Source organism: Littorina saxatilis, linkage group LG10, assembly GCF_037325665.1.
Source record: "Littorina saxatilis isolate snail1 linkage group LG10, US_GU_Lsax_2.0, whole genome shotgun sequence".
In the NCBI taxonomy this organism is placed as follows: domain Eukaryota; kingdom Metazoa; phylum Mollusca; class Gastropoda; order Littorinimorpha; family Littorinidae; genus Littorina; species Littorina saxatilis.
In genome coordinates, this window is record NC_090254.1 from 29,298,311 (window position 1) to 29,321,052 (window position 22,742).

The following is a 22,742-nucleotide window of genomic DNA, read 5'->3' on the forward strand; positions in this document are numbered from 1 at the left end:
TTTCCTTGTAACAACAATACAGTTGTAACAATAATAAAGTCGCATCAAAACAAAAGTCAAGACTGGAATATTTGTGCGTTGCTGACAATTCTGTATACTGCCGATTGTCCGTGCATACAAGAGGCAAAATGTACACAACAGTATCTCCTGTTTAGTATACCGTAAAATCCCTAGCAAACGCCCAGTATCTAGCAAACGCCCACCCCCTACTTTCGGCCAAATGTTGTGCAGCAAACGCCCACCCAGGTTTTTTGTTTTTTACATTTAGTCAAGTAGTACGGTTGCTAGAAGCGCTGACCAACAAGTGTTCAGATATTTTTCTAATTGTCGTTTCTAGATAGTAAAATATGTGCTGAAAACGGTCAGCTATCGCACCATCAAGAAATCGGTTCCCTAGTACCCCTTTAAGGCTCTGGAACCACCCCGGGTGGCAATATCGGGTCGCAACAGAGAGTGTTCCCCATAGCCGGAAAGAGCCTCAACCGTGAAAGATAGAAAGAAAGGTATTGAACAAAAAAGACGCACAACACCAATGTGAACCATTTGTGTTATCATACTTATATTAAAATATTGATGACCATGGAATAAATGGGTAATTTTTAGATTTCTGACAAAAAATCGCGAAAAACATGACAAATTGTTTTTTTTATAGCCTAAACTATGAAAGATTTAAAGACAAGTATTGAACACAAAAGATCGCAATGGATAATGGCAACAACATTTGCTCTCATTGTGGTACAAAATTGTTGATTGTTTTTTAATACTTTTCGTTTTTGTGGATTTCACAAAGCATACCAATTAAACGGCAGTCCAGGTAACTCGTCCGAATTTTTGCGGCTAAGAGCCTCAACATTTGAAGATAGAAAGACTATCATTGAACAAAAACTATGGTAAACACTAATGTTAATAACTTTTGATCTCACACTGATATTGAAATATTGATGACCATGCAATTAATGGGCTATTTTCAGATTTGTGGGTACAAAATCGCCCAAAACATGACAAATTGTCTTTTTTCTAGCCTAAACTATGAAAGATTTAAAGACAAGTATTGAATATAAAAGATTGCACGAGATAATAGCAACAACATTTGCACTCATTGTTGTACAAAATTGTTGATTGTTCTTGAATATTTTCCGTTTTTGTGGATTTCACAAAGCGTACCGATTAATCGGCAACCCGTGTCAATCATCCGAATTATTTCATGCTGCGCCAAAACGATTGAAAATGGATGGAATATTAGTGTTTGAAGACAAAAGGCGCACATTGTCATGTTAAGCATATCTTGTTACACCGTATACACATCAAAATCGTGATAGCTCTTGGTTTGAATGTTACAATGTTTGATTTTGTGCAAGTTACACACATTGATACTGACAAAATGTAATGATATTCCAGGACAATATATCCAGCGCGCTCTTTGGGTCTCCAAAACACTGTACATGGTGAGTCCCATTGTGGTGCCAAAGTAGAAAATAATTATATTCACTTTAGCGATAGTCCGCAGTAGACGACATCAAATGACACAGACTGTAATGATAACTCAAAACTCGTCATCGCTTTCAGCAAACGCGTCAAAGTCAACCTCCTCATCTTCTTCCTCGTCATCCTCTTCTTCACAACCACCATCTGCCAGAAGATCGATCAGCGACACAGGTAGGATGGGCTTGAGGCACCACACGGGTTCCAGGACACCGTCTGCATTTTTCGTCCATCCCTGCCCCTGGTCGTAGGGTTTGGGCCTCTCCAGAATGCCTTCATGAGCACGCTTGTACAGGGCAACGCGGTGGTTTACTCGCTGAATGTGCGGCATCAGAGCAGATTGGCAGGGAGGCATGCGGGCTAGATCGACCTTACACTTGGACGTGAGTTTCTCGTTGTCTCCCACCATCTTGCGGAGTAGCTTTCCACGAACGACATCAACTGATTTCTCACGACTGTAATTGTACATCAGGCACGTAAACTCTTCCAACTGCTTCACCACCCGAAGTTTGACATCCCAGTCGTCACCAAGCTGCCTGAATGCCGTGGGAAACTTGGGATTTTTTTCCAGTTTCTTAAGGGCCCCACCTTCACCTTTCCTTTGAATGCACTGGTGCAGTCCTCTCCGCTGTACACATAGAACCCAAGAAGAGTGGCACAGTAGTCATGCCCCAGGGACTCTGCAAGCTCAGAGAGGTTGATCAGTTGCCGATGTTTTCCTGATCCCGTATCCAGGTATACAGTCAACTTGATGGCTTCAGCGTGGTAGAGAAGAATGACAAAGATGTCCGTGTCCGGGGTTCTGACCACAGCGTTCTTGTATCCCAGCGCTGCGGCATGATGGAGGTACATCACCACCCATCATGACTTTGTCCAAGTCCAATGGTTCGTCTAGTTGCTGTGACTTGACGAGAAGTAGAAACGCGATGTCGCTTTGCACCTGGTACTGGAGGGCCTTTCCTTGTGGGGATGTGAGCGTGACCTTCTTGCTGCAAGCCTCCATTGTCTTAAGTTTCTGCCTCTTTATAGTGTCAAAGAAGCTTCCTGGCTCTCCACTTTGAAGGCGGGTGATGAAGTCAGTTTTGGCGACCATGCCTTTAGCTTCCGCCTGAAGCAAGTCCTGTTCGACGTCCATGCGGACAGGGGCACCAGACGCCAAGGAGTAGAGCCTGTCTTTGTCTGAGATGGAAAACGGGTTCGTGAAGTTCTTGACAGCAGTGATGACTCTCTGAACAGCCTCCTCGCTTTTCTTGATTTCGGTCTTCTCCAGTTCGCGATGTCTCCCCACCTTTGGACAGTCTGGATCGTCGAGGAGGTTCACCATCTCCAAGGTCTTTTCATAGACTGGGATGTCAAACTTCGGGTGGTGAAGCAGTTGGAAGAGTTTACGTGCCTGATGTACAATTACAGTCGTGAGAAATCAGTTGATGTCGTTCGTGGAAAGCTACTCCGCAAGATGGTGGGAGACAACGAGAAACTCACGTCCAAGTGTAAGGTCGATCTAGCCCGCATGCCTCCCTGCCAATCTGCTCTGATGCCGCACATTCAGCGAGTAAACCACCGCGTTGCCCTGTACAAGCGTGCTCATGAAGGCATTCTGGAGAGGCCCAAACCCTACGACCAGGGGCAGGGATGGACGAAAAATGCAGACGGTGTCCTGGAACCCGTGTGGTGCCTCAAGCCCATCCTACCTGTGTCGCTGATCGATCTTCTGGCAGATGGTGGTTGTGAAGAAGAGGATGACGAGGAAGAAGATGAGGAGGTTGACTTTGACGCGTTTGCTGAAAGCGATGACGAGTTTTGAGTTATCATTACAGTCTGTGTCATTTGATGTCGTCTACTGCGGACTATCGCTAAAGTGAATATAATTATTTTCTACTTTGGCACCACAATGGGACTCACCATGTACAGTGTTTTGGGGACCCAAAGAGCGCGCTGGATATATTGTCCTGGAATATCATTACATTTTGTCAGTATCAATGTGTGTAACTTGCACAAAATCAAACATTGTAACATTCAAACCAAGAGCTATCACGATTTTGATGTGTATACGGTGTAACAAGATATGCTTAACATGACAATGTGCGCCTTTTGTCTTCAAACACTAATATTCCATCCATTTTCAATCGTTTTGGCGCAGCATGAAATAATTCGGATGATTGACACGGGTTGCCGATTAATTGGTACGCTTTGTGAAATCCACAAAAACGGAAAATATTCAAGAACAATCAACAATTTTGTACAACAATGAGTGCAAATGTTGTTCCTATTATCCCGTTCAATCTTTTATATTCAATACTTGTCTTTAAATCTTTCATAGTTTAGGCTAGAAAAAAGACAATTTGTCATGTTTTGGGCGATTTTGTACCCACAAATCTGAAAATAGCCCATTAATTGCATGGTCATCTTCTTCTTCTTCTTCTTCGTTCGTGGGCTGAAACTCCCACGTATTTACGTGTATGACCGTTTTTACCCCGCCATTTAGGCAGCCATACGCCGCTTTCGGAGGAAGCATGCTGGGTATTTTCGTGTTTCTATAACCCACCGAACTCTGACATGGATTACAGGATCTTTTCCGTGCGCACTTGGTCTTGTGCTTGCGTGTACACACGAAGGGGGATAAGCCACTAGCAGGTCTGCACATAAGTTGACCTGGGAGATCGGAAAAATCTCCACACTTAACCCACCAGGCGGCCGCGGCCGGGATTCGAACCCTCGACCTTCCGATTAAGAGGCCGACGTCTTACCACCACGCCACAGCGCCCGTCGCATGGTCATCAATATTTCAATATCAGTGTGAGATCAAAAGTTATTACCATTAGTGTTTACCATAGTTTTTGTTCAATGATAGTCTTTCTATCTTCAAATGTTGAGGCTCTTAGCCGCAAAAATTCGGACGAGTTACCTGGACTGCCGTTTAATTGGTATGCTTTGTGAAATCCACAAAAACGGAAAAGTATTAAAAAACAATCAACAATTTTGTACCACAATGAGAGCAAATGTTGTTGCCATTATCCATTGCGATCTTTTGTGTTCAATACTTGTCTTTAAATCTTTCATAGTTTAGGCTATAAAAAAAACAATTTGTCATGTTTTTTCGCGATTTTTTGTCAGAAATCTAAAAATAACCCATTTATTCCATGGTCATCAATATTTTAATATAAGTATGATAACACAAATGGTTTACATTGGTGTTGTGCGTCTTTTTTGTTCAATACCTTTCTTTCTATCTTTCACGGTTGAGGCTCTTTCCGGCTATGGGGAACACTCTTTGTTGCGACCCGATATTGCCACCCGGGGTGGTTCCAGAGCCTTAAAGGGGTACTAGGGAACCGATTTCTTGATGGTGCGATAGCTGACCGTTTTCAGCACATATTTTACTATCTAGAAACGACAATTAGAAAAATATCTGAACACTTGTTGGTCAGCGCTTCTAGCCACTAAACTAAAGTTTTGACTAAATGTTTTAACGTAGAGGGGGGAATCGAGACGAGGGTCGTGGTGTATGTGCGTGTGTGTGTGTGTGTGTGTGTGTGTGTGTGTAGAGCGATTCAGACTAAACTACTGGACCGATCTTTATGAAATTTTACATGAGAGTTCCTGGGTATGAAATCCCCGAACGTTTTTTTCATTTTTTTGATAAATGTCTTTGATGACGTCATATCCGGCTTTTCGTGAAAGTTGAGGCGGCACTGTCACGCCCTCATTTTTCAACCAAATTGGTTGAAATTTTGGTCGGGTAATGTTCGACGAACCCCGGACTTCGGTATTGCATTTCAGCGTGGTGGCTTCAAAATTAATTAATGACTTTGGTCATTAAAAATCTGAAAATTGTAAAAAAAATATGTTTTTTATAAAACGATCCAAATTTACGTTTATCTTATTCTCCATCATTTGCTGATTCCAAAAACATATAAATATGTTATATTCGGATTAAAAACAAGCTCTGAAAATTAAATATATAAAAATTATTATCAAAATTAAATTTTCCAAATCAATTTAAAAACACTTTCATCTTATTCCTTGTTGGTTCCTGATTCCAAAAACATATAGATATGATATGTTTGGATTAAAAACACGCTCAGAAAGTTAAAACGAAGAGAGGTACAGAAAAGCGTGCTATCCTTCCCAGCGCAACTACTACCCCGCTCTTCTTGTCAATTTCACTGCCTATGCCGTGAGCGGTGGACTGACGATGCTACGAGTATACGGTCTTGCTGCGTTGCATTGCGTTCAGTTTCATTCTGTGAGTTCAACAGCTACTTGACTTAATGTTGTATTTTCGCCTTACGCGACTTGTTTAAATTTGTTTGAAGACAGTCGGCCTCCTTTATCTACGATTTGTGCAGACTGTTCAATGGTTCGCCTTTTTTTTTGGGGGGGGAGGATGGGATAACATTACGTCATGTCTTTCAGTGACGTCGTTCAGTGACGTCTTTTATTGAGTGTTGAACACTTCTCTCGTTGACAAGCACTTCCTTTCTAAGCTTATGTTCAGCCATGCCGAAGCACAAATCATATACAGTGACATACAAACTGAAAGCCCTGAGATATCTTGAAAACGAAGCTGCAGGCAATGTTTCGTTATGTGCCCGTGAGTTTTCTTTTGACAGAAAAAAGAATGAGAGAGTGGAGGGAACACAGAAACATATTAGAACAGCAATACGGGAATGAAAAGAAAAAATGAAAGTTGTCTGAAAGACCGCCAGTTAGATCTGAAGAAGTTGAACAAGTTGTGATGGAATACTTGGAAGAGGGTCTCCAAACAAGAGAAGAAACTGTGTTTGTGCTGACGTTATTCTGAGAATGAGAAAAATCAAGGTCACTTGTGTTCTTTTTTTTTCTATCACAGAACGTTGATCTTTATTTGCGTAAACAAACGGTGTGTTTATTTTTTATTAAAATTGCATAAATCACATGGTTGTATCACTTTTTTTTCTAGTGAAAATGTGATGACACTTTATCCTGCAAAGGGGTGTATACCTAGCAAACGCCCACCCCCTACTTTTTCCCGAAATATGTGCGGAGGGGGGGTGGGCGTATACAAGGGATTTTACGGTACATGCATGTGCATGAACCAAAAACATTCCTCTCAAATTACACACACCCATTTCTTTTTGTGAACGGTCCATGGCTTCAGCTAGCTGCCGATCTTCGTCTGTGGCGTTTTCACTCTGGTTGACGTTGAGGCGTGCGTGGTCGGGTAGGTCAGACTCGGAGAGGAAGGGAGTCTCTGTGCCCGTCGTGCCAAACTTCAGCACATTTTTCTGCAGGTCAATGATGCACTGGGGACAAATATCACTATTTAGTAAAGCAGAGAGAATGTAAGAAAATCATAACAACAAACCTTCAGAGTGCTTTATTCCTCTGTGGGTATGATCACCACTGAGGTCAGTCAAAGAACCCACACACAAACTGCGTTCTCTTCACACACCTGAGTGACCTCAAAAGAGGCACACATTCTTCAAAATCAAGTACAACATAAACAAGAGGCGAAGCCTTCAAGGCTCACGTAAGAAATCGACAAACAGTAACACAAACTCAATCACTCCGTCACACATACACACACACACAGTAAGCATAGGTGAAACTGTGCAAGAAAGCGAGACACTAGATCTGCCAACTAGTCTCGGCCCGCTCACAATAACAATGACCGAGACTTTCAGTAATTCCTTCGCGTGACGTCTAACCCTCTTACGTCATAATGTGACGTCTTCAAATGTTAAAGTTTCTATCACACACGTCAAACACTTTTGACCGAGACGTAATCTTCTTATGCGAGCTTTATCCATAGACTCGGAAATGTTAAAGTTTCTATCACACACACACACACGCACGCACGCACGCACAGACAGACAAAAGTTAGCATCGCATAGGCTACACTTACGTGAGCCAAAAGCACACACTCTTTAAGGTAAGGAAACCCCATGGAAATTAACAAAAAATTGTTGATAGGTGTGTTTTGACACTATGACACACTTTGACCTATGTTCTTTCAGTCGAGCATAATGAAAATGTGAATTGTTGGCAGAAAAGGTACTTTTTACATTTAGTCAAGTTTTGACTAAATGTTTTAACGTGGAGGGGGGAATCGAGACGAGGGTCGTGGTGTATGTGTGTGTGTCTGTGTGTGTGTGTAGAGCAATTCAGAGTAAATTACTGGACCGATCTTTATGACATTTTTCATGAGAGTTCCTGGGTATGATATCCCCAGACATTTTTTTCATTTTTTTGATAAATGTCTTTGATGTCGTCATATCCGGCATTTTGTAAAAGTTGAGGCAGCACTGTCACACCCTCATTTTTCAATAAAATTGATTGAAATTTTGACCAAGCAATCTTCGACAAAGGCCGGACTTTGGTATTGCATTTCAGCTTGGAGGCTTAAAAATTAATCAATGACTTTGGTCATTAAAACTCTGAAAATTGTAATTTAAATTATTTTTTTTATAAAACGATCCAAAATGACGTTAATCGTATTCTTAATCATTTTCTGATTCCAAAAACATATAAATATGTTATATTTGGATTAAAAACAAGCTCTGAAAATTAAAAATATAAAAATTATGATTAAAATTAAATTTCCGAAATCGATTTAAAACCAATTTCATCTTATTCCTTGTCCGTTCCTGATTCCAAAAACATATAGATATGATATGTTTGGATTAAAAACATGTTCAGAGAGGTAAAAAGAATAGATATATAGAAAAGCGTGCTATCCTCCTCAGCGCAACCGCTACCGCGCTTTTCTGGATTGTTAATTTCACTGCCTTTGCCACGAGCGGTGGACAGACGAAGCTACGAGTGCACGGTCTTGCAGAAAAAATGCAATGCATTCAGTTTCATTCTGTGAGTTCGACTGAGCTTGACTAAATGTTGTATTTTCGCCTTACGCGACTTGTTTAAAAACTTTTTTATTGTTGTTGTACTGATTGCTTTGCAATAATTTCTGGCCTCATTATATATTCATTATTTTCAAATCGCCATAACTTTCGTTTAAAACCACTTTGGAAGATGATTCAGGTATCAAAATGTAGATTTACATATGCTGCTTGTGTTTGTCTGCTGTCGCCCGAAAGTGGGTAGCCTTGTTTTTGATTGGCTGATGTGTGAAAGGGTATGAAGCAACACTTGCAAAACAGAGCGTGTCTTATATTGTACATTTGCGGGCTGAATCTAAATATGCCATGTGTATATCTTGTACAGTTTTAGATCTGAAAACTTGCTGTGCTAGGATAACAGTAGTCGATCGGTATGAGTAAGTCTAAAAAGTGTTCGCGGCGTCAAGTTTACGGATTGCTATGTTTGCTCTCAGAAGACACAACACAGATTTCTCGGGAATCTACATGCCACCACCTCCCAATACGAAAAGTTGGACAAATCACAAGAAGAAAATACAAAGTAACGCAAACAAAGTTGCTGTTCTTTCTTTCTTTATTTGGTGTTTAACGTTGTTTTCAACCACGAAGGTTATATCGCGACGAGAAAGTTGCTGTTGCTAGTTTTGAACAAGCTGATGATGAGGTGATAAGGATCTGAGACACGTCACAGTGTTGAGCGATGACGATATGCTATCCGTCACTGAAAATACACCACCGATAACTTCCGTTCAACTTCAGGCGCGATTTTCTAAAAATAACGTTTTTCGTAGCATGCGTTGCGGTTACATGGATATTTTCATAACTATTCAACCGATTGTCATAAAATTTGGCACGATGTTTGTTCATGTATAATTTTACATTTTGTTCCTCTGAATAAGAATTCTGAAGAAAGTTGTCATTGTTGTTACGGTTTTTCTATTTGGTACTTGTTTGGGCTGGTCAAAAACAACCTGTTTGTGCATTTGTCAAAAAGCTGGCGGAACAAAACGCAGAGAAGTCATTTTTGACACTTCAGCCAAATGTGGTGACAATCGGAGAAATAGTTTTGATCACATGTGTGTAACGCTACTCCGACCATTTACGTTGGCGCCACAACACTTGGTCCTAAAAATCTAATGTTATGACATTGTTTCTGCAGATATCATAACGAAATTTGCACCCTGCATTCCTTAAATAATTCAAGTATGTACTGTGCAAATCGGTTTGTATTCTAGTGTGTAGCGCGAACACAAAAAAACGTAATTTTGTGCGAAATCCACAAGATAGATTGTTGTTCGGTGTTCATGTCCCCTCAACCTACAGGGTGACACAAAAAAAACAGAGCCCACCAAAAGTTTAATATTTTCTGAAATAATCAGCCGATTCTTTTATTTTTTCAGGTGAGCCAAGCTGAAATGATGTTCTAACAGCCCACCAAGTTTGAGCTTCAAGATGTCATGGACAACGGAGCATAAGACATTTATAGTCGAGGCCTATTTTCGGTCGAATTCTATCCAGACTGGTCAGCCGCAGATGTGGGATCGCTCTTACAGCTGCTGTTATTGCTGCCTTAAGATCAGGGATGGTCTGGGGGTTGTTGCCATATACCCTGTCCTTGAGGTACCCCCACAGATAAAAATCTGGGGGGTTCAAGTCCGGTGAATAGGGGGACCACTCTGGGTCACATCTGCGGCTGACCAGTCTGGATAGAATTCGACCGAAAATAGGCCTCGACTATAAATGTCTTATGCTCCGTTGTCCATGACATCTTGAAGCTCAAACTTGGTGGGCTGTTAGAACATCATTTCAGCTTGGCTCACCTGAAAAAATAAAAGAATCGGCTGATTATTTCAGAAAATATTAAACTTTTGGTGGGATAGATCTGTTTTTTTTGTGTCACCCTGTATTTGGCCAATCGGGACCGAATCAATTTTGTGTCCTTTATTTACATGGTTGTCTCCATGTTTCAAAACATTTACATTTAAGACTATCACAGCAAAGCGAAGAATGTTCTAAAAAGCTCATATCTTTTCACACTTGTTACAGTGGTACCTACCTTAACGACCCCTCTATTTTAAGGCCCCCTCAATATTACGACCCATTTTTCTGTGATGGTTTATTTTTTCTTCTATTTCTTACCTCTATATTACGTCCCCCTCTATATTACGTCCCCCTCTATGTTACGACATACCACAGACCATCAGTGGACTTATAACGACTTTTTCCAAAATAATCACAAGGTTGGTTTTTTTTAACTTATATCTCCAGTCAAGTCAGTACGCAAAACCGACGAGAAAACATGCTAAAAACCTTTCCCCGCACAACATCACTTCGGCACGCATACGGCTAAAGTACAGCCACGTTTTCTATTTCAGGTTGTTATTTTATTTTGACTAGATAAAGCTCATTTGCCAGATCTTTAATTTATTTTTGCAAAGAACTGTGCAAGAACTCCAACCTTATACGCATGCAAATTTACAGAAAGTAATCAACACATCAACCCAAAACCGAAAGTTGTGGTGACGTCATGAAATTTTGCGATGTACGTCTGCAAAGCTCGTGCTAATGTTTTCTGTCCAGCTTAATGGCAGATGACCATGGTTTCGAAATCTCGAACTGTTTTTTTGTTTTCCCAATCCGTGATGTAGTGACGCGATATGCAACCACACGTTCGTTTGAATCAATAAATTCTCCGCAAAATCCCATCACTGAAGTTTGAAGATGAGTAGTGTAGTGTCCTAAATTACTCAAAGTTGACAGTTCGCAGTGCAGTTGTGTTCCTTGAAGGAACGAGTCAAGTTTCATTTTACATCAGTTTCAACACTATGCAAGGGCTCATAAGTTTCGGTACCTTGCGTTTGGGACACTGTTCTTTGTTTTTTTAACCCTATATTTGCTGGGTATCATATGACTGAGTAGCAACTAGTATCGACATTGATGTGTATGCTTTCGTTTGACTCCTGTGTCTTCATTGAAAACTTTTACCTATTAGTACTTACGGGGCTGAATTAAACAAGCAAAAGAACTATATGTGGGTAATTAATTTGATAGTCAACTGGTTACCATAATCGTTTAACCCCTTCACTGCCCACCCCGTATGTAATACGTGGTCATTTTTGGTTTGTCGTACGCCCATAACCGTATCTCATTCGTGGGATTTGTGTCACCAACATTTCAGGACATTTCTGAAAACTAAATGGGAGGTAACCACTGTCCAAGTACTTGTAGGGGTTCTAAACACAGTTCTTTCCCATAGACCGTTCGGATAAGTTACTAAAGTTGCTACCACGTTCTACCACATGTTGAAAACTGTGTTAGCATTCTCGCCATTCACAATGGCGGCCGAAGTCGGACCTCAACTCGTAGACCTGTTTTCAAGCGATACAGTGTTCTGGAAGCTCTACAAGAAGTGATTTATGGATTACCACCCAGAAGAATACTTTTATGGGCTGTAATGTGAGTACCTGATGTTTGACACCAGTTTTAGCAGTGTTTTGTGTGGTTTTACGTGCTGCAATGTGTGTCACTGTGTGTGTGTAAGTCCATAAACTGTAATTTTTGACGAAAATGGTCATTATATCAATTTTTACTATAACAATCACAAACAAAGTCCAATGATCATGTCATCCTATAATAGCCAAGGGTATAAGCAAAACACATGCCAAAGATCTAAGAGATATCTCAATAAATGATCGAGCAGTGAACAGATTAGTGAACCTACCGAAGAAAGCGAAATTTTGCCCTGGCACACAGCAATACCAAAATGCTGTTATACTGTGGCAGTGAAGAGGTTAAGGAAAGAATAACATGATCACTTTGCATCATCAAGCTAAACGCCCATCGGATCATTGACGGACCTGGATATGGACGTAACTCACCAAAACTCTATATTACAACCCTTCCATATAACCAAATTTAGGTTACATTTTCAAAAACGTTAGAGGTACCACAGTACTTCAGTTATAAATCTTGATCTCCTTTATTTGTTTGTTTGTTTATTTGTTGCTTAACGTCCAGCCGACTACGCAGAGCCATATCAGGACGAGGAAGGGGGGGATGAAGGGGGCCACTTGTCAAGCGATTCCTGTTTACAAATGCACTAACCCATTACTTGTGTCCCAGCAGGCTTTAGTAAAACTAAATTAATACCTACTGGAAGATTACCAGTTTCCAGTATGTTAAAATAGGCTTAACCTATCTACTGCTGGACTTACATCAGAACACTAACAGATTAAACTATACATGAATCGCGAGACAAGCGGCAAGAGAAGAGATTTTTGGAAAAAATACAGGTGAATGAGCAAGAAGGCAGAAAAAAAGAAAAGAATTCATGAAGAAAAAGAGAGCATGACAGGAAAGAGGAACCAAAAATCTACCTAACAGCAAACTAGAAAGCTCCTGCGGTTCCAAAAACAGGAGGGGCCTTTAATTTCATAACCGCAGTGCCCCACTGCGGGAGATCTCCTTTAAAAACAAAACAAAAAAGTTCAAGAAGTGTCAAGTACCTCAGTAACTAACACACACGGTCATTGCAACTATTGACTTCACAGACTAATGCCCACCAGAAAGTTTGTTGAAATGCCTAGAGTTGAGGACAAGACAGTGTGGGGAGTGGTGCAGTAGACTGGCCTACCTGGTGTCGTTTCAACATGTCCAGGCCAAGCAGCATGTCCATGGGCTGGTCCTCCAGGATGGAGAAGGACGACTGGAAGAAGACGGGGCCGATCTGGATCTGACCTGCGTCAACACAATTCTGGAAGCTGATGCTACCTGATACACATGGTCGGCACCAGTATCCAAACAGAAAAGCACATCAGTTAACTTGTTTCGCTTTCTCTTCGCTTTTGCCACACCTCGACAGCACAACCTGGTCAGAGTGACAACCCAACTCATCCGAACAGAAGCAGTAGCTGCACTAACTTCCATCTCAATGCCTGTTGAAAGTTGCATTTTGCACTGTATTTTATAATAATAATAATAAATAATACGAATATTTATAACGCGCACATATCTCACCAACAGGCGACTCAAGGCGCACATACACTCATTCACACACACGGAGACTTAAAGTCACCAACACACACACACCATCAACCATTAAAATATGTACAGTTATTCAGGGTGGGATGGGGTGGGCAGTGTAGAATGCATGGATTATGTGGAAAAAAGGAATGTCTTGAGTGCAGATTTGAATGATTCGAGGGACTGTTGTTGACGGAGGGGGAGAGGTAGTGTGTTCCATTGGCTAGGTGCTTGGAAAGAAAATGAGCGTTGACCTGCTGTTTTGAGTTTGGTGTGGGGGATGTTGAGCTTGAGGGAGTCGGCAGATGATCTGAGTGCTCGTGAAGGGATATTGTAATCATTCCCTGCGCATATTTACTTGCAAATCCATTTTCCATAGCCTAATTTATGTTGGTGTTCTCTTTTTTTTCAGCAAGATTACAATTCATCTCAAAATCAGGGCAGCCAGTGACTCTTTCAGGATTTTCAAGCCTTGTGGAAGAGTTGTGCCCCGCTTGACAAACAGTAACACATGGTCGATCAATTAAAACCCTGATAGCAGCAAATAAGCCGCAATGGTTGCTTGTCCCGAGTGATAGCCAACAACATTTGGGACAGACGAGTGCTAGGCTATCACTGCAGGCCATCGCCAGTGAATCGTGGCTCCGATGTGCAGGCATCTGTGTATGAAGAGTGAATTATTTTGCTGCGAACGTTGTTTTAACTGGTCGACCAAGCATCTCCACGGGAAGCTGCATGTTGTGCCCTCCCCCATGTGTTCTTGTGGAGAAGCAGAGCAGGACACGGCCCACATCCTACGAGACTGCAGGAACCACCAGGTGCTGAGAGAGGAAATCTGGCCATTGCCGGAGTCCCTACACAACAAGCTGTACGGGCCAGTGGCTGCGCTGCAGAGGACCACTAATTATATCTCAAGATCTGGACTCCAAGTGTGATCGGCGATCGAAAAGAAGAAGAAGAACTGGTCGACCACATGTCATTGTTTTTCACCCTATAACAGGACTAAATCGGGGTGCAACTCTTCCGCAACGCTTGGAAAACATCATGGGGAACAGTGCTGCCACAAGAATTAAAAAGTTTGCAGCCAAAAGTCAACATTTAAGTGAACTGTACATGCCAAGCCTCAGAATCACTCATATTAAAGAAATTAAACAAGCGGTATGAAAAGCTTCTATAAGCAAGCGAAATCACGATCCATTGCTAACTACAAATACATGACACTGTTCTCCTCAAAACAAAAATTCTGCCTCAGTGGTTTCAGTTTCCACAAGTCTTGTATTCAAAGAAAGAACTTTGTTTTGTGGTCTCATGGCAAGTGGTCACTCTTCACAGGTTTTCCAGTCTCATGCAAAGCATTCACAACACACACATATCATTCACTTCACTTCCACACAAAAATTCAACGTAAAACTCTTTGACACAAAACTCGACATGAAATGTAAAAATCTACTTTGCAAACAGAAAATACTCACAAGTGGTATCAAGGTTAGAAACAGCAATAAAAACTGTGTTAGAAAGTCAGATAAGTTTCAGAATCATGAAAAAGTAGACTCAATAAAAGCAACAAAGCAGTCTAGCAGTGTAAGAAGCAAAATGAGGTGCCTGGTGCACACATTAAAAATTGAAAGATCACATGATTAGCACTAGCACTGCCCCATTTACTAGTGTTGTTTGACGAGATGAGATTTGTGGAGAACAGATATTGTCTGAAATGCTTTCATTACAATACTTCCTTCAGTTTTTCTTCACAAATTGCAATTTTTTCAATGTATTTTAGGTTACAAAAATCATGTTTGGTGAAAAAATATGAAACCATCAAATGCTAACTTTCCTACAATTTGTGAAAAATAAAACATTATACCAAACAAAAGCAACCTCACCAAACTGAGACAAAACAAGTCGCGTAAGGCGAAATTACTACATTTAGTCAAGCTGTGGAACTCACAGAATGAAACTGAACGTAGTCCGCCGCTAGTGCAAAAGGCAGTAAAAGTGACGAGCCTGTTTGGCGCGGCAGCGGTTGCGCTGTGCTTCATAGCACGCTTTACTGTACCTCTCTTCGTTTTAACTTTCTGAGCGTGTTTTTACTCCAAACATATCATATCTATATGTTTTTGGAATCAGGAACCGACACGGAATAAGATGAAAGTGTTTTTGAATTGATTTCGGAAATTTAATTTTGATCATAATTTTTATATTTTTAATTTTCAGAGATTGTTTTTAATCCAAATATAACATATGTATATGTTTTTGGAATCAGAAAATGACGAAGAATAAGATGAAATTGTTTTTGGATCGTTTAATAAAAAAATAATTTTAATTACAAGTTTCCGATTTTTAATGACCAAACTCACTCATTAGTTTTTAAGCCACCAAGCTGAAATGCAATACCAAACCCCGGCCTTCGTCGAAGATTGCTTTGCCAAAATTTCAATCAATTTAATTGAAAAATGAGGGTGTGACTTTTACAAAAAGCCGGATATGACGTCATCAAAGGTATTTATCGAAAAAATGAAAAAAACGTCCGGGGATATCATACCCAGGAACTCTGTCAAATTTCATAAAGATCGGCCCAGTACTTTAGTCTGAATCGCTCTACACACACACACACACACACCACGACCCTCGTCTCGATTCCCCCCTCTATGTTAAAACATTTAGTCAAAACTTGACTAAATGTAAAAAATGAGAGAGAGAGAGAGAGAGAGAGAGAGAGAGAGAGAGAGAGAGAGAGAGAGAGAGAGAGAGAGAGAGAGAGAGAGAGAGAGAGAGAGAGAGAGAGAGAGAACGAACGAACAAATCTTATTACTCAAGGATGCAGAAAGAGAGAGAGAAACATAACTTACATAAATGCACACGGCCGATGATTTTCTGAGTACCAACTCCTTTAGCTACACCAGCCCAGCGTGTGTCGACCAATCGCATGATGTGACAACGCTCGGCACATGCCTGGCTCATGATCGTCATCTGAGCACCTGCATCATAAAAAAACACACAGTCTCACTTATAAATGTGATCATTACTGAGACAAAACAAACAAATAAACATAAAATTGCAATGTGGTTTTTTTTCTTCAACAATTTGTTATTCAGGAAGCACAGATTTATAATGACACATTCAAAAGCATTGTCACTGATAAGTCACAGCAATGACAGAGCTGAACACACATGCGATATTCAGTTACTTCTTACATTTTCAGAGTACGTCCAAAAAATCAGAGGAATACATTGACTAAATTGTAATAATGTACATCACTCGTCTTTATCCAACCGTTACTTAAGCTGTCGATACGGAATCCATTTTTTAATAAAAAATGCTCGCGCTGGACCCGAGTACTCTTCAGACTGGCTCGCTCAATAAATATAAATGTTTGGAATGTCTGTGGTGTGAATGTTGGTTTCTGACCAGAAATGCAGATCTATCTCTGGCCGATTCATAGATTCAACCTACAAACTGCGACCTCATCTGTGATCAGATATGTTTCGACAAGCATTAAACGGATGAAATTAACCACATGCAGTTTATTCTTCAGAAAAATGCACACAAAAAATGGGTTGGGTTCGGTGATTTGTACATAAACGTCTTCCTCGCGATAGATTCGCTTATTATTTTGTCTTATGAAGCCGTCATCAACACGAACACAATGATTGCAGAAGCAAACTCTGTACCTACACGACCGAGACACAAGACTGATTATTTCACAGCTGCAATGAGAATAGAGAACAAAGACGTTTTGGGTAAGCTTACTCACGTCAGGTCTTCACTGACAAGCTAGGAACAGACGGAAAATTCCGAACAAAAGTAAATGACGTCAAAGTCTCTTTCGCTTTGCGTGTAACTTTGTCATGACGTATTTTTGTGCGACGCATTCGGCTGTTCTATCAGGTCAATGGCTGCGTGTTGCCCCGCCAGTGTGAACTCCTCCTACGGCCAAGTCGTTTTTGTGGTTTATTTCGCATTTAGGTCCCAGGTAACATTATGAAGTTTTAATACGATCAATCGGACCTATTATCAAGTTAGTGTATCAACTTTTGAACGAACTGCGCCCAGTAGTTTCCCAGCAATAAGCTGTTAAGTGGAGAAAGACAGACAGACACACAATTAAAGTCTGCTGAGCCCTAGTACTAGCGTACTCGGGGATAAACTGAGTCTGTTTCATGAGAACATTGTGAGCATATTTATCAATTTGGTACAAATTATATAATTCTCTTAAAAATATTTGTATGTGGGGACGAATTTTGTTTATTCTGCATTTGTAAACAAAAAACTTTGCTGTTAATAAAATATAATCAAAACCAGCGTCTGTTTTCATGTGGTTTTCATGGTTCAATAGTACCAGTGTTGGTGTAAGTCTGAGTCTGTCACAGTTATAACATTTTTCTTTCAGACATTTTTCAAATTCAGTCCAAAAAACCTGGACATGTTCACATTGCCACAAATAATGATAAACTGTATCTTTTTCTAATTCACAAAAATTACATACATTACTTGTGACTACCCCCATGTCTTTCAATATTGCATTAGTCACTAAAACCCTATTATTTATTTTAATTTGGAACCATTGTAGTTTTACCTCTTGTATTTTTTTGTTTTGTAAAAGACTTTATTCCAATCAATTTCAGTTTCAATGATGTTTTCCCAACTTTGACATGCTTTTGGGACACAATTGTATCAGTTTTTCTAACAAGACATTCATAAAATATTTTTGCTCCTTTTCCACCAGATATGAAAAGAGTAAGTGCATTGTTAATGTCCATTGATTTTTTTGATTCAATAACAATACTTTTTTTCCGCATATACTCTTGATTGTGCTTATACAACCGTAATATCCCAGAAAAGATGTCTCAACTTGCAATATTTCTTTAAACTCATTAAAACTTAAAAACTTTTCATTCTTTAATAAGTCTTTTACGTACAATATACCATTTTCAGTCCAATCCACAAAATGAAACGCTCTGTTATTAATCTTGAATTTGGTATTGAGGAAAAGTGGTTCTATCAACAGTTCTTCAGATGTAGTGATCTCTGTTTTAAAATAAACTTCATAAGCTTCAAATACATTTTTCCAAAACAAATTTACTGTACAGTCGTTAAATAATTTCCCTCCAAACTTTGACACCAGTGCTAATTTAGGGCATCTTATCAATAATATTTCTTTCCATTTTGGATTGTATGTTGTCTTCAGAACTTTCTTCATCCAATTTAGTTTTAAGGAATTAATATAAGCCTTAATGGACGGAATATTTATACCTGACCTATCTTGTGGATAGCCATTGTTCTTTTTATTTTGTCTCTCTTTTTTTTATCAAAATTGCAATATTTCATTAAAAAATCAATCAAACAAATTGGATCTTAATGTCATTAGCCCCTTGTCTTATTTGGTTATGATTCTCAGTCCAAAAAAAATAAATAAAAACTGCTTTCTTTCAAAAAGTGTGCACATGATCCTCAGGATTAGCTAAACGAAGGACATGTCAAGGAAAGTGCTCATGTTTATGGTTAGAGCATTAAAGAGATGCCTACGGTACCATTGTGTGTACAGTTATTTTAGGCTGTGCCCAAAAAATTATTGCCACAACTAAAGAATAAATTCTTGTGTCGGACTTTCTATGCCATACTTGGCTCTCTGGCACAATTTTAAGATCAAAGATTTCTTTTACAGGGGTCATGTGTACCGGATAGCCAAGTTGAGTGCCTTAAAAGTTAAATGGCATAGAAAGTCTGATTGAATTGATACGAGAATGAGTTCTTTAGTTAGGGTATGGAAGTTGTTGCAATAATTATTTCGCACAGTTTATATACCTTTTACATTTAGTCAAGTTTTGACTTTCTTTCTTTATTTGGTGTTAAACGTCGTTTTCAACCACGAAGGTTATATCGCGACAGGGGAAGGGGGGAGATGGGATAGAGCCACTAGTCAATTGTTTCTTGTTCACAAAAGCACTAATCACAAATTTGCTCCAGGGGCTTGCAACGTAGTACAATATATTACCTTACTGGGAGAATGCAAGTTTCCAGTACAAAGGACTTAACATTTCTTACATACTGCTTGACTAAAATCTTTACAAAAATAGTCAAGTTTTGACTAAATGATTTAACATAGACTGGGAATCGAGACTAGGGTAGTTGTGTATGTGTGTGTGTGTGTGTGTATACAGAGATATGTGTGTGTGTGTGTGTGTCGATTCAGAGAAAACTACTGGTCCGATCTTCATGAAACTTTAGATGAGAGTTCCTGAGAACCCCAGACCATTTTTCCCAATTTTTTTTTTAATAAATGTCTTTGATGACGTCATATCAAGCTTTTTGTGAAAGTTGAGGCGGCACTGTCGCTCTGTCACATCCTCATTTTGCGATCAAATTGATTGAAATGTTTGTCAAGCAATCTTCAACGAAGCCCAGACTACGGGGATTGCATTTCAGCTTGGAAGCTTAAAAATAAATATAGTGTTTGGCCAGGAATCTGTCAGTGTGTCCAAAAAGTGTTACACAAACACCATTCTTTAGACTTGCTTTATCTTATTAATGTTGTTGTGGGTAAGGAAGGATATGTGGTTTTTAGCAGAATAAAACTGTTTCTATTGGTATGGGCCGCCTGGGGGGGTCAGTATAGTGCCTCGAGCACTTAAGGTATGTATGTTACATTTACACCAAAACACATACAATAAGTATCATGGAATCTCCCCTGAGTTATTTCTCCCATTAAAATTCAGCAGTCATGTAGTCTTGTGTTTGGTACTACTGTTACCACAAACATGGCGAGTCAGATGTCTATAATCAATGCCTGCCAGGATGTTTAGTGGCCGTATGTTACTTTACACCAAAAATCACTTTACATACATGTGTAAACTTCACCCCATGCTTAATCTCTTCAGAGCCTGGTGAGTATTTTAGGTTTAAGGAGTACCCATATTCTTTTTTAAGACTAATGAGAGTCTTATTCCAGGCAGCATCATGCTAACAAAATAAAAACAGCTTCACTGCATAAATCTGTACTATCTAATTAAAACAAAAGTTCACTCCACCACAAGCCGTTATAATTCTCTGGCTAGTTTCAGTTCAAACACATCTGTGGAAGTCCCTTGTAAGCAGGGATGACATTGATTACTGTGAAATATGAATCCAGAAAGAAATGTGGCCTTTTTAAAAACAACTGCTCCAGTCAGTATGTTATTTTACACCAAAGTACACAGTTTTTCACTTCTTACTGACCAAACATACTGCCATACTACAGCATATGCACACAGGAACAAAAAGACTTTAGCTCTGAATTGTTATAAAGAACATTTATTTTAAAAAGACAACTATGTGACCCAAAAATCACCGCCAAACCTGTTTGTTAGTTATTTTACACCATAAAAAGCACATAAACGAGCTCAGAGGTAGAATACAATCATCTAGATTGCTCCAAAATGTCTTAATCTCAAGAAACACTGACTCCACACTTTTAAAATTGTCAAAGGTGTGATTATGATGCATGACATGGCAGACTTGTAAATTAAAATGCTAGGTGTATGTTACTTTACACCAATAACGTTTAGTCTCATCAACGCCTGTATAAATGATAAGGTACAAAATCAAAAAAACATGAGTTAATATCATTTTTAGAGCCACAATTCAGAATTGAGAGAAAAACAAGAAGCTCAGAAGGTGGCACAAACTTGTGCATTTGTTCTTTTTTAGAAGTAGTATGGCCAGATGTACGTTATTTTACACCAAATATGTGCCTAACCTCAAAGCATACTAAATCAGTCTTTTGTGTAAGATACGGACAAAGGGAATGCTATCAGGAGTGATTTTCAGTAGTTGTAAGAAGTAACTATCATGAAATAAGTAATGGAGACATAACTTGTAGAACAACTAAGCTGTACGTTACTTTACACCAAAGCCATTTCAAACTATTATGTTCAAGTGGAAGATATTAAATTAAAATACATGGTGAACTGAAAACAACTGTATATGATCAACTAGACTAGAAATATGGCCAAACAACCCAGAATGCTGTACAATCTGATGCATTTGTGTTGTTTCCGACCCAGTGTGGTCAGATGGTATGTTATTTTACACCAAGAAACTTCTGATCATTGCATGACCGACTACTGCGACATGTTGGCCCGCCTCTGCCTCTGGTACAGGCGAAGAAAGGTTGCTGCCTTAATCAAATGTTCAACTAGTAATTCTCCTTCCTGTCACCAGTCAAACTTCTCTGAAACTGCACCAACAGCTGCTTCTCTTGTTCACAAAATGATGAAGTAGTATTTAGAGCTTCATGCATTTGTAGGGTCTGGTTGTATTTGGACTTGGAGGCAGTAGCATTTCTAAACATTCGTCATCCAACCACTTTCTTCTAGGTCGCAGCTTGACTCTCAGCTTGTTGCTATTGGTCGCTCCATAATACAGAAAAGAATCTTAATCCAGTCGTGGAAATACTTGGACCACATATTTCTTCGCTGCTGGAAATGTAGCCTTCGCTGATCATGCAGCATCATCATCTGCAAAGACAATTTAAAAATTGTTATAACTCATGAAGAACAGCTGTGGTGAAAACATTGAAATGCCCCTCTATTACAAGTAATGTGTGTCATAATACCCATAATGATTCACCACATGCAAAGCTGAATGTGAATACCAAGGCTAATACACTACAGCACAGCCATTATGTAATCTCTTTCACAAAACCTAGTTCGCAATTGCAAATCAATGTTCAGACATACTGCCAAACAAATTTCCTTCCATTGTAACAATATGTCTTTTTATAAACTAAAAATACCTCTCTCCCCACAGAAAACAGTCGAAACTACAAAACAAATACAAAATCCCAACTTTAAAAAATCATCGGTGTCTGACTCCGGACGCATTTATCCACCCCTCCAGATCAAAACACTTTTCTAAACTCCAGGTGACATGGTTCTTGCACAAATCCAGCCATTAAAAAAGTGTATGCACATGCCACATGGTTAAAATAAAAATAAAAAGTTAATCCTAAAATTTATTATTTTCACTTGTCCTCGGGACTTTTTAAGTATCTCATTTGGAAACAATCTTTTTGTTTTGTTGGTCCTATGAAAACAAACATATACCTGGTTATAAATAACACTAAGAATATTTGCAGTCACCAGCAAGCTCTGATCATATAAATAAAGACCTATCAGAAGCACCACTAACACCTACACCAACTCACAATACCCCCCCCCCCCCCCTCCCTAAAAAAAATCCCAACTGCAACAGCCAGGAAGACAAATTCTGGAAGGCAAGCAAAATCCACATCCTAAAACGTGTAGCCTCCATGAATTTGGTGGGGGAAAGTGGAACATTCCATGTAGCACGTACGTACGCCACTTTACACATCCGGTCAGAGCCAGCGTTTTGTGTAAACGT

At 39.6% G+C, this 22,742-nt stretch overlaps 1 protein-coding gene across 2 annotated transcripts in view; it reads right to left on the reverse strand.

The window, feature by feature from the left end:
- Positions 1–22,742, reverse strand: part of LOC138979021 (protein DDI1 homolog 2-like) — a 67,221-nt gene that overhangs the window by 16,924 nt on the left and 27,555 nt on the right. The window contains exons 5-7 of one of the 2 annotated variants that reach the window (XM_070351837.1): positions 16,211–16,339; positions 12,976–13,079; positions 6,590–6,767 (exon numbers count right to left, since the gene is read on the reverse strand). In XM_070351837.1, the coding sequence (XP_070207938.1) occupies positions 6,590–6,767; positions 12,976–13,079; positions 16,211–16,339 (411 nt within the window). Of the gene's footprint in view, positions 1–6,589; positions 6,768–12,975; positions 13,113–16,210; positions 16,340–22,742 lie in introns of both variants that reach the window. The other variant, XM_070351836.1, reaches the window with a different exon arrangement.